The following is a 12,126-nucleotide window of genomic DNA, read 5'->3' on the forward strand; positions in this document are numbered from 1 at the left end:
ACGGTTACTGTAGATAATATATATATTATAATTGGTAAAAGGATATTACGCATATGCGTAAGTGGAATATTTATGTTAATAAAAATAAAAATGCAATTATAATTAACAATTTTATTTAACAAATGCCTCATAATACAATACATACTTGTGCGAAAGATTAAAATAATATTGCACGGTGCGACCGAATATAAAGACAAGCTACCAAGTAATATATTAAAAAGGAATGTTTTAAAATACTAATCGGACTAGATCGCTACTGGTTCATTAATTCAATAAATAAAAGAAACATAAATTGTTGCCATAAATATAATTTTTTTTTGGTTTGTTAATAGTGTCATCGGAAGCCACATTTTTAACTCAAATTATATATTTAACAATCATAATTGGTATTGCCAGAAAAAAAAATCTGGGAAAGCCCAACAAGCGTGGGCGTGTGGACATTCTAAAAATAACTTGTTATTTTACATGAAAAAATATACATATCACCGTTTGAATACTTTTTCAATATCTTATATCGTTTTACGAATTACAGTTTTGTTTTTAGGAGTTTAGAGTATTTGGGCCTTTAAACGAAATGACAAATAAATAATGACTAATGCTCAAGACATTCGAATAAAAAACTACTTATCAATGTATTCATTTAATTCGAACAAAATTCTAGCGTTATTATAATAAAATCTTACATCATTCAACATTAAGGATATAATAAGGCGACAAGCTGGCGATCTCACGGCACACAATATTCTAGATAATTTCTAAGTACTTCTTTTGTTACTATTTGTAACTCATTAAAGCAGCACGTTTAAGTGTAGAACATTCGATTCGAGATTTCAACATTAACGGCAGGCTTCTGTAGAATGTAATCAGTTTAATAATTACAATTACAACGTTTAACCATTAATCACCATTACAGATTAACATTGATTGATACTGAAGAGCCGCGGTTTACTTTTTTTGATAACTTTCGTTGTAATTTTAATTCATCATCATCATCATCAGCCGAAAGACGTCCACTGCTGGACAAAGGCCTCCCCCAAGGATTTGCCGTGTGGTGACGGCGACGAATATCACCACCCCATCTCATCCCGTGGGGGGCGTAGAAGTCGACCCGAGGGAATATACACCAGAGAACGGGCAGCAGCGTCTCTCTGAGTACTATGACTAACTTACTGCGATCGCCAACCCGTCTGCCAAGCGTGGCGATTATGGCATATCCCCTCATGATAATTTTAATTGATTATAATGAAATAAACCAAAGTAAAGTTTTGCACCATTTCATAGAATATCGCATTTCTAAGTATTAATAAGAAAATTCTAGTAATAAAATAAATAGCTACTTACAAAAATAATTCAGCAGATAAGATTTTTTTGGCCGTTGACTCGATTTGACATTGAATACCTTTTCTTCCAAAATAAAAAAATTGGAAATATATTAGCGACAATTTTCCACCGCATATCAGTAGTATTAACTGAAAGATCAATATCAAGCTGGCCTGGTACCCTGGGACCATCGAGACGAGTGCGGTCTACCGCGACTGCGACTGCTGTTGGAGCTGGTGCTGATGCTTGACAAAGGCGATGGCGGCCAGCTCCTTGCAGAACTCCTCAAGTACGATAAGGCTTTCTACGAGCTGGTTATGCGAGCCGCTGCGCGACACGAAAACGATAATTTTTTTTAAATAGTAATATTAAATATTCAAACAGCAATATTGATGTTGGTTAACATTAATGTCAACTAATCTATTTACTTTTAGAGGAAATGTTAATAAAGAATTGCAACATTAAGCGTAATATGTTGGCCAGAAGGGCTCGTACTTGTCTTGTTGGAATTTCTGCCATTATTGGTTGATGATCATCCTAGTTCACAATAATGTATAAACGCTACTTACATTTCGTCGTAGCTGGGGTCCTCGCTCATCAACTGCAGCCTCGTGTTCTCGATGACCTTCTTGTAGTTTTTAATTCTCGGCACCTCCATCGTGAGTCTCCGAGCGACTTCCTGGAGCGTCTTGAACAGGGTCGGAGTCGTCTTGGCCGTGGGCAGGTCCGGGTTCAGCAAGTACTCGTGCAGGTTCGGATGCGGGAGCAAGGCCAACTTGGAGATGATGGACGTGAGGTGCAGGTTCACCTGGTAGGGCTGGTCGGGCATCGTCGAAAGCAACTTAAAGAGCATCTTCAGAAATGGTCCCTCGTCGAACTCCTCCTCGGACGTCGTCGCCACGTCTCTGTTCCGGTGCACCAAGGTTTGAGTGAAGGGGCAACTATCTGGCTTACTCTGGTAAGTCTCGTGCTGGTCCCGACCGCGTTGGGGGGAGGACCGGTCTGGGTGGGCCCTGTCGCCACGGCTCCGACAGCCGGACCCGTCTTTGTCGGGTTTACCCGCAGTTCGCTTGCAGTCCGTGTGCTCGGTGTGGAAGGCGTCGTCCAGGTGCAGGTCGGCCTCGGGCCGGCTGTCGTAGCTGTGCGTGGAGCTGGCGGTGTTGTCGGCGAAGGTCACCTCCGTGGGCCAGTTGTACGTCGACGTGATGTCCAACCAAAGCTGAAATATATTCACCGAGTAGAAAATAATTTGTTTCGTCGGTGCGGTTTAAAACTAGTCATTAATCTAACTTTCTCCAAATTTAGAATTTATACGTACAGCAAGTATCCGTTCTAATGTTTGGAGATTTTCTGTTATTCTTTATTGTATTGTTTCGTTTTCTGTTTGCTCACAGTACCTGGTAGTGTCGCGCACGTAGAGCACGCCGTGTCTGCTCACAGTACCTGCTAGTGTCGCGCACGTAGAGCACTCCGTGTCTGCTCACAGTACCTGCTAGTGTCGCGCACGTAGAGCACGCCGTGTCTGCTCACAGTACCTGCTAGTGTCGCGCACGTAGAGCACTCCGTGTCTGCTCACAGTACCTGCTAGTGTCGCGCACGTAGAGCACGCCGTGTCTGCTCACAGTACCTGCTAGTGTCGCGCACGTAGAGCACTCCGTGTCTGCTCACAGTACCTGCTAGTGTCGCGCACGTAGAGCACGCCGTGTCTGCTCACAGTACCTGCTAGTGTCGCGCACGTAGAGCACTCCGTGTCTGCTCACAGTACCTGCTAGTGTCGCGCACGTAGAGCACGCCGTGTCTGCTCACAGTACCTGCTAGTGTCGCGCACGTAGAGCACGCCGTGTCTGCTCACAGTACCTGCTAGTGTCGCGCACGTAGAGCACTCCGTGTCTGCTCACAGTACCTGCTAGTGTCGCGCACGTAGAGCACGCCGTGTCTGCTCACAGTACCTGGTAGTGTCGCGCACGTAGAGCACGCCGTGTCTGCTCACAGTACCTGCTAGTGTCGCGCACGTAGAGCACTCCGTGTCTGCTCACAGTACCTGCTAGTGTCGCGCACGTAGAGCACTCCGTGTCTGCTCACAGTACCTGCTAGTGTCGCGCACGTAGAGCACGCCGTGTCTGCTCACAGTACCTGCTAGTGTCGCGCACGTAGAGCACTCCGTGTCTGCTCACAGTACCTGCTAGTGTCGCGCACGTAGAGCACGCCGTGTCTGCTCACAGTACCTGCTAGTGTCGCGCACGTAGAGCACTCCGTGTCTGCTCACAGTACCTGCTAGTGTCGCGCACGTAGAGCACGCCGTGTCTGCTCACAGTACCTGGTAGTGTCGCGCACGTAGAGCACGCCGTGTCTGCTCACAGTACCTGCTAGTGTCGCGCACGTAGAGCACTCCGTGTCTGCTCACAGTACCTGCTAGTGTCGCGCACGTAGAGCACTCCGTGTCTGCTCACAGTACCTGCTAGTGTCGCGCACGTAGAGCACGCCGTGTCTGCTCACAGTACCTGCTAGTGTCGCGCACGTAGAGCACGCCGTGTCTGCTCACAGTACCTGCTAGTGTCGCGCACGTAGAGCACGCCGTGTCTGCTCACAGTACCTGCTAGTGTCGCGCACGTAGAGCACGCCGTGTCTGCTCACAGTACCTGCTAGTGTCGCGCACGTAGAGCACTCCGTGTCTGCTCACAGTACCTGCTAGTGTCGCGCACGTAGAGCACGCCGTGTCTGCTCACAGTACCTGCTAGTGTCGCGCACGTAGAGCACGCCGTGTCTGCTCACAGTACCTGCTAGTGTCGCGCACGTAGAGCACGCCGTGTCTGCTCACAGTACCTGCTAGTGTCGCGCACGTAGAGCACGCCGTGTCTGCTCACAGTACCTGCTAGTGTCGCGCACGTAGAGCACTCCGTGTCTGCTCACAGTACCTGCTAGTGTCGCGCACGTAGAGCACGCCGTGTCTGCTCACAGTACCTGGTAGTGTCGCGCACGTAGAGCACGCCGTGTCTGCTCACAGTACCTGCTAGTGTCGCGCACGTAGAGCACTCCGTGTCTGCTCACAGTACCTGCTAGTGTCGCGCACGTAGAGCACTCCGTGTCTGCTCACAGTACCTGCTAGTGTCGCGCACGTAGAGCACGCCGTGTCTGCTCACAGTACCTGCTAGTGTCGCGCACGTAGAGCACTCCGTGTCTGCTCACAGTACCTGCTAGTGTCGCGCACGTAGAGCACGCCGTGTCTGCTCACAGTACCTGCTAGTGTCGCGCACGTAGAGCACGCCGTGTCTGCTCACAGTACCTGCTAGTGTCGCGCACGTAGAGCACTCCGTGTCTGCTCACAGTACCTGCTAGTGTCGCGCACGTAGAGCACTCCGTGTCTGCTCACAGTACCTGCTAGTGTCGCGCACGTAGAGCACTCCGTGTCTGCTCACAGTACCTGGTAGTGCCGCTGCGCGTCGTGCACGTAGTGCTCGCAGTCGGCGAGTGGCTGCGACTGCACTCCGCGAGGCAGGAGCAGCAGGAAACTGTCGGTCGAAATAAAACAATTGATTTAGTTTCAAAATCTTTAATTTCCAATAATTATCAATTAATATAAATTCAATAACATAATCAGTTTTGTATAAAAATCCAAAATACTTAATATTATCGTTTGTAAATTTTTAACATCATTGTTTAAAAAAAGTGTAAAAGTAAATATTAAAAAATAAAACAAATAGATAAATTCGCAAAACAATTATGTGGCAAAACTGGCTTTGCAACAATTTATTTTAAAAATACAAAAAATATCACTATATATACATTATCCTTTTTACATAAGTTTTTTTATTACCTAATTATCAACTTTTTTTGTACATAACATATGGCTGAGCAACCTTATTGACAAACATTAATTCTATATGCTGGATATATAAAATAAATTTAAGAAAAAAAACTAAATTCTAAATGTTTTTTAAATGCTTACACGAAATGTCTATTATAACAACTAATGCTTGACCCATATAGGGCATTTTGTAACTAATTCATTTTCGTGCACTTTAAGATAATATATAATGAAGATAATTATGTATATTTATTTTCAATAGTTCGTACATTGTGTGCCATTGATAGTGTAATGGAGCAGAATATAATTAAATATATATCTTAAGAAGCATTTAATATAAGAAATTAAAAATCATATATATGCATATATTATTGTTGATTATATGCATTTTAATGTTATGCTTATATGGTTTAGACTTTTGTTAAATTGGTTATAAATACACCGATATACTGAAAATATATCAAAGCTCCATTTCGTAACATATTCATACTACATACATAAAATAATAATATTCTGGGATATTATTCACACATGGCCATCTGATCCCAAACTAAGCAGAGCTCGTCTATGGAAACCAGACAACTGATACACTACATATACTACTTTTCTTTTGTAAATACATACTTATATAGATATTACACCCAGACTCAGGATAAATAGACATGTTCATGTACACAAATGTCTGTCCTGAGTGGGAACCGGCCCATCATATAGTAATATCATGTAGTAAAAATTATTATGTTTATGTAATTGTGTTGTAATTTTTAAAGCATATAAATATAATTATTGATATATATTAGGTACAAGCATTAGTTCTTAAAATAGACCACAATAATTGTACTATATTAACAGATATATTTAAATACTATTACAACTATCTATATAAATATAAAAAATAATCTATTATTCATATTGTGATCATAGCACTGCATTTGTACCGATAGGAACAATTATTTCTATACATGTAATTAGTATTATAGAAATGATATGTAAAATAAAATTAATAAAACTTATTCTAGTTATTATAATGTTATATTTTCGGTTAAGAATTTTCAGTTGCCATAATTTCTTCGATGCGTTCTTTGAGTTGTTTTAAACGCCTAGAAGTTTAAATAAGCATAAAAAGCTGTTATTTTAATTAGATTAAGATATTATCTCAGTTCAAATAGTATTATTATTACGACCTTCTATCCAGAGTTATTTGAGAAAATTAATTTCCCACTTTGAAATTAAAACAAGCAATTACTAAACGACTTCAAAAAATGAGAAGGTATGTTTTTGCCTCGTTAGTTTAGTAGCTAGATATAAGACCGCAGAGGCAGAGGATAAATTATTGGATTTTTCTATCAAAAAATTATCAGTAGCAGCTCGGAGTCTGGATGTTGGAACTATGTACTGTGGCAGAAATTGCTCGGGGAGGACTTCATAATTGTGCTCATAAATGTTTCTGTATAAGTTTTTTGTTAATAGGCTGATTTTGATTATTCTTTTAACCTTGGAGTTACTCCTTACCCAAAATATACGTTTTATTGGGGTAAATAGGAATGTTAGTAATTTCCTTTCAATTTTTTTTATTAATTATGGACATTGTTAAATTTTCATTTGAAGCATATTCATTAAGGAAAACTTTTGAAGTCAAAAACTTAACATTTAATAATATAGAGTTTAGAGATAAAAAAAAATTATCTGTTACTTTGAATACTGGTTCAAAATAAATTAATATGGTTAGCTGAGTATATAAAAGCTGAGTTTGTTAAAGATACTCATGTATATTTGTTTATCCATATTAAGTGGAGACACATGAGGTGTATGTTGTTAAATATATTTAACTGGGTATGTATGCTATGATTTGAAATACTTAATTATAAATTTCTATTAATAATTTTTTTAAGACAAATTTAGACAGGCAACTACTTTATAATCGACGCGAACTATAAACTGAAGTTTCTTATGATTTCATATTAAATTAAATACAAGTATGTGTGAGGTGTTTTTAAGGAGATGCAAAGGCGGTGGAACTCTTAGCAAAATGAAAATCTACCAAATCTTCAGTGCAACAAGTTCCAGATGAAATTTTACAATATTTTTTTGCTCGATCCATCCGCATATGAGGGGGTCAGAAGGAGAGGTCGGAGGGAGCGCCGCCTACCTGTTGACGACGCGGTGGATGTTGTCGTCCGCGAGCGCCAGCAGCCCGCCCGCGCGCTCGTCCGTCGCCAGCGCCTCCCTGCAACGTTACGACGAGTTTGATGGTGTCGCTCAGCGGCGCAGCCAACGGGTCGCACGCACGCACCGGGCGCGCTGGCGCTCGCGCGCGAGGCTGAGGTCGTTGAGGCGGTCGCGCTCGTCCTGCAGCGCCGGCTCGGCGGCGCGGTAGGCGCGCGCGCACACGCGCGACAGCACCAGCCGGTCGATGCTGTGCTCCGAGCCCTTCTCGATCACGGCCTGCACACACGCGCCATTAGGTCGCACACGTCGGCCACACTCGGGGACGGCGTCGGCGGTTCGAGTGCGGTACCTCGAAGAAGCGCAGCGTCTCCAGCGTGAGGTCGTGGTCGCCGTCCAGGCAGCGCGCGGCCAGCGCCTGCAGCTGCGCCCACTCGCCGGCGCCGCCCTCCCCCTCGCCCGCCAGCCAGCTCGAGAACTCTGACACGACACACCGTCTATATCTACTCTCGCCTTCTGGACTACGGAATCGATTCATTCGAAATTCAACTTTTTTTATTTATTGTTAACTTTACGTGTTACCTTCTATGACCGCATTCATTTAATCTTAAATATTTGAAAAATAAAAGAAAAGAATATTTATTAAACAAATATCCCCCACGGCTTAGTAACTTCATACTTTATATTTAATATAATCGGCATTGTTCATGATTGTTGTCATGTTGCAATTGAAAAATCATTTCTTCGTTACAGACGGACGAAATATTCACTCATTGTTATTTTCGGAAAAACGAACAATAAAATTTTCCACTGCAAATTTTTAAAAATCATTTTACGTTTTAAAAATTGCTTTAGTTTTTATCGATTTGTTTTATCAATTTACAAAATAGCGAATTTTCAAAAACAAGTTCACAAAATTTAATTAAAACGTTCATTATAAACGTCATACATATAACGTCATAATGACACTTTAATTTCTTTTTTAACATGTACCCGTGAAGCAACGGCATAATCCTTTTATGCCACTGATGCCCTTTCAGATATTAATGAAAAGTTATATCCTGGATCGATAGTGATATTTTATTATAGATTAAAAAAAATACTACAATTATCTTCAAATTAGATATGCTAATAACATTTTTGCTTTCATTCACTGGACTCTTATCGTTTGTAATCGTCGAGAGTGAAGTACTCACCATTGACGAGGTCCTGCGAGTCGAGCACGCGCAGACACTTGGCGAGCACGGCAGTGGCGAGGATGGCGCTGCGCGGCTCGGCCAGCGCCTCCGCCGCCGGCTCCAGGAACTGCGTGCGGAAGGCGCGGGACAGGTGGCACGCGATGATGGGGTGACACTCCTGCGGGTAGCGGGGACCACACGCTTCAGAAATATTAAACTTTAAATGTGTTAAGCGTTTAAATTATGTACCTCATCGCTTATAATGATTTAAGTTTATTACTTCATGTATATAAGTAATAAAATTAGGTACTGAAATATATGCTGTATTCGTTTCCTACTTATCGGTTTTGAGATAAAAACACTATAAAAATATATTACCGCTCAACTATACAACTAGCTAAGTAATATTGGTTTTATCAAATTTATGATTTGTTATAACAAAAATAAATACAAAAATATCCGTATATGTAGTCAATTTCTAATGTTTGGTATTATCTACGCGAGACAAACAAATGGCTATCTTTTTATCACCGATTTACTGAAGCTTATCGAATCACGGGACGACCTAGAAGGGCCCATTAACGGGTACTGACCTTCATCAACGTATCGACGTAGTCGAGCCACGAGAAGAAGGCGGTCAGCTCCCGGTAGCCGTAGAAGTTGTTGTAGTTCTTATCGCCGAAGTCCTGCGCGACGTACCTGCAACGCAACACGCTGTAGTGCGCCACGTAGGGGGGGGGGGGGCTAGGGGGCGACACTCACGCCCAGGTGATGCTGAGCTGGTCGACGGCGGCGGGGTCGAGGTCGGGCGGCAGGGCGCGGTAGCGGCTCAGCAGGCGCGCCGCCAGCCGCTCGCAGGCCGGGCTGCAGCCCGTCACCAGCGCCGCGATGTCGGCCTCCGCCAGCGACGACACGATCAGCACGCCCTCGCACGCGCGCAGCACCACCTGGTTGTCCTGCGCACACGCGGGGGCTGCTACACGTCACCATCGTATGGCCGACGTGGGTTATTACGATCATCCACGTAGTACGGATGAAATGGGATTAAAATAGAGACCAACCATTTATACGAGTATGTCGTCCGATATCGATACTTACGGCGCTATCCAAATAAGACAGCAACAAATCGATCAACAGAAACTTTTCATTATCGTCGTAAACGGTTTTGTGGCTCTTCGAGGAAGCATTGTCGTCCCCCACCGAGCTGCCCGACTGCACGTAATTGTCGTCCTTGTTCACTCTCACGATAGACACTGTTTTCAAGGGATTGGGCACCATGTCCACTTCAAATAGAGGATTTTTCTTGGGAGTCTGCGCTTTGCTTTTGATCGGTATAAGCTTTGTGATGTCCTCGGGGATAGTCATCAGGCTCGCGGTGTCCTCTACGAATGGTGTTGTGAAAATGTTGGCCAACCCTGGCTCCTTCCTCACGAGACCGCAAAGTGTGAGGAGGAGTTCCACTTCCTCTTTCTCCGTCGGGGAAGCAGGGCTTTCGTTGCAGATAAGGAGCATTCTCTAAGGAGAATAAGACTTATGTTACCATGTCATTTTGATAAGTATGTATCTATTTAATGGGATGCCATAAATATATAATGGTCAATGGTGGAAGTCATGATGAAAGATAACCACATAATGTTAAATTTTAGACATGCTAGTTTTTGTTTTTCTACATCAAATAGAATTTTATAGGTTTATAGAACTGAGACAGGGCCTTGTGGTACGTCGTTGAAGTGATGTGCCGAGTGTGAGCCGTACCTGCAGAGGTCTGTACACGTGGGGGCTGTTGAGACAGGGGCTCCTGGTGCGCCGCAGCAGGGACGTGGCGAGAGTGAGCGCGGAGCAGCGGGCACCGGGCGGCCGGTCCACGGCCACCAGCAGTGACAGCACGTCCAGCACCCCCACCGAGCGCTGGATCACCGCTTCCAGGCACGGGCCCACCGTGCCACCTTGCTGCTCCTTCTCCTCTTCTACTATCAACTGATTGGAATTAAACAATAAACTGTTACATTTTAGTGATATAACAATTTATATTTCAATGCGATGTATTAAATGTAATAAAAGTAGAAAAACAAATTTAAAAAGTGTAATTCAATATGCCAAACTTGTGTAAACCTAGAGTGGATTAGTCATTTTAAAAACTTCAAGTATTAAAAGAAGGTTAAACCCGTAATATCAATAATCCTATGCTAGGTAGTAAATATAACTATAATCTAATATCTAAATTGTAATTTCAACATAGTATATATATTATTGTTTTATACTTTAGCCTTAAATCCAAATGATACATAAAGTGATATTTTTAATATTTTTATATTTAAGAACGTTAAAATAAATTCTTCTACACAAAGACAAAAATTCTATAACCTCCTCCAACCACACTTGGCAGTAAATAGGATTACCTATATAAACATATACGACAGAAAGGCCCTGATTGGTATATAATTAGTGTAGGAATTAATTGCTAGTGTTTTTGAGTGACAAATAACAATTCTCACTAACTCATTGCAGTCAAAAGAACGGTTATCCTTGGAGGCAATTCAAAAAATTCTTCCCTGACAAATCATGAGTCATCAATCAGAACAAGTGTTAGTCCAAAGATGTACATAACTAATTAACTAACAATTGCAAAATAATAAAAAAAAGCTGATTTATGATGAATTTGTTTCTGAAGGTAAAAACAAAACACTGTAATACTCAGGCTCTTATAAAACAGTACTAATTAAATGCCTAATAATAAAGAAATGTTTGTAATGGATAATATAGCAGAGTTACTAGCAAATCGCATGAAAGGTGAATATTTAAGGTTTATTTATTCCTTCATTGATTAGTATAGGCTATATACCTACACTTACTTCATAGTATGGCATAACAGCCAGTTTTACTTAGGAGATTTATTAGGTAGTTTTTTCCAAAACTATAATTTGTGCCTGGAATTTATTCTAACCTGGAGCATCTGGTGTAAGTGATGAGGAACCCTTGTGTCTTCAATATGAACTTTGGAACTTTCATCATAATTCTGGTAGAAGTTCAATACCATTTTCCAGTGATATTCAAAATCCTCGAGTCTTGTAGCTGGCGGCGCTAACTGATATAACAGAATGTAAAGTTGACATAACACTTTGTACATCTTCAGTATAAAAAGATAGTACACCAAAGCATTACAAGTTAAGACTAATCTAAATAACTTATATAAATTAAATAGAACTTACTACGTCCGCAGCGGTTTGTAATACATCTGAAAATCTGCTAAGCATATTAAATGTTAGTTAAATCTGTAACATGACAGTTGCAGCTAGTTTAATTGATTTTTAATGTAACAATTTTTTTATAATTATTTATTAGGGATTTTTTAATAAATCCATCATATGGCTTGGAAAATACTAAGCACCGAAATATTTACTTTGAAAATGTCATTTCATATTGTACTGTCAATTTTCCATTTTCTTGTGATATATGTCAAAAGCTGAATTTAACAGATTAGTAATGCATCATATTTTACAATAATCGATTTTCTATTTATATATATAATTTTTCACACTGATTCACAACGTGAAAAATTAAATGATTATCGTAAAATTAATTTAATTATAATGATTTAATGTGTATATAATATCCTATTATTGTCTGTCTGCTGGGCAAAGGCCTTCACTCCTCGTA

The 12,126-nt window shown here is 41.6% G+C and overlaps 2 protein-coding genes across 47 annotated transcripts; both read right to left on the minus strand.

Annotated features, from left to right (window-relative positions):
- Positions 1 to 102: 102 nt before the first annotated feature.
- Positions 103 to 2,809, minus strand: LOC126776292 (FHF complex subunit HOOK interacting protein 2B-like). 2 transcript variants are annotated; one of them, XM_050498685.1, is made up of 3 exons: positions 1,890 to 2,731; positions 1,501 to 1,647; positions 103 to 1,399 (listed from the first exon to the last, which is right to left on the minus strand). In XM_050498685.1, the coding sequence occupies exons 1-2, from the start codon at positions 2,171 to 2,173 to the stop codon at positions 1,527 to 1,529; spliced, it is 405 nt and encodes a 134-aa protein (XP_050354642.1). In that variant the 5' UTR covers positions 2,174 to 2,731; the 3' UTR covers positions 103 to 1,399; positions 1,501 to 1,526. The 2 variants fall into 2 exon arrangements, with proteins under 2 accessions (XP_050354642.1, XP_050354643.1); XM_050498686.1 differs by having other exon boundaries at positions 103 to 1,647; positions 1,890 to 2,809.
- A 118-nt stretch (positions 2,810 to 2,927) lies between these two features.
- LOC126776289 (FHF complex subunit HOOK interacting protein 2A-like) lies at positions 2,928 to 11,873 on the minus strand. Of its 45 annotated transcripts, none has more exons than XM_050498638.1 (16): positions 11,679 to 11,873; positions 11,414 to 11,554; positions 10,225 to 10,446; positions 9,568 to 9,984; positions 9,232 to 9,425; positions 9,063 to 9,168; positions 8,488 to 8,647; positions 7,644 to 7,771; positions 7,419 to 7,570; positions 7,275 to 7,352; positions 4,512 to 4,829; positions 4,374 to 4,465; positions 4,006 to 4,143; positions 3,500 to 3,959; positions 2,994 to 3,453; positions 2,928 to 2,947 (listed from the first exon to the last, which is right to left on the minus strand). In XM_050498638.1, the coding sequence occupies exons 1-11, from the start codon at positions 11,721 to 11,723 to the stop codon at positions 4,733 to 4,735; spliced, it is 1,740 nt and encodes a 579-aa protein (XP_050354595.1). In that variant the 5' UTR covers positions 11,724 to 11,873; the 3' UTR covers positions 2,928 to 2,947; positions 2,994 to 3,453; positions 3,500 to 3,959; positions 4,006 to 4,143; positions 4,374 to 4,465; positions 4,512 to 4,732. The 45 variants fall into 45 exon arrangements, with proteins under 45 accessions (XP_050354595.1, XP_050354594.1, XP_050354598.1 ...); XM_050498637.1 differs by having other exon boundaries at positions 2,929 to 2,947; positions 4,006 to 4,189; positions 4,420 to 4,465; XM_050498641.1 differs by having other exon boundaries at positions 2,929 to 2,947; positions 4,006 to 4,051.
- Between the last annotated feature and the right edge of the window lie 253 nt (positions 11,874 to 12,126).

The sequence above is a fragment of the Nymphalis io genome, chromosome 20 (assembly GCF_905147045.1).
Source record: "Nymphalis io chromosome 20, ilAglIoxx1.1, whole genome shotgun sequence".
Lineage (NCBI taxonomy): Eukaryota > Metazoa > Arthropoda > Insecta > Lepidoptera > Nymphalidae > Nymphalis > Nymphalis io.

Excerpts from the sequence above, each read along its gene's own strand:
- LOC126776292 (XM_050498686.1), bottom strand. The coding sequence starts at position 2,173 with ATGCTCTTTAAGTTGCTTTCGACGATGCCCGACCAGCCCTACCAGGTG. Across the intron at positions 1,648-1,889 it reads GACCCCAGCTACGACGAAAT|CGGCTCGCATAACCAGCTCG; the intron begins GTAAGTAGCGTT and ends CGTGTCGCGCAG.
- LOC126776289 (XM_050498638.1), bottom strand. The coding sequence starts at position 11,723 with ATGCTTAGCAGATTTTCAGATGTATTACAAACCGCTGCGGACGTA. Across the intron at positions 9,985-10,224 it reads ACGTGTACAGACCTCTGCAG|AGAATGCTCCTTATCTGCAA; the intron begins GTACGGCTCACA and ends TATTCTCCTTAG. Across the intron at positions 7,571-7,643 it reads AGACGCTGCGCTTCTTCGAG|GCCGTGATCGAGAAGGGCTC; the intron begins GTACCGCACTCG and ends GCGTGTGTGCAG.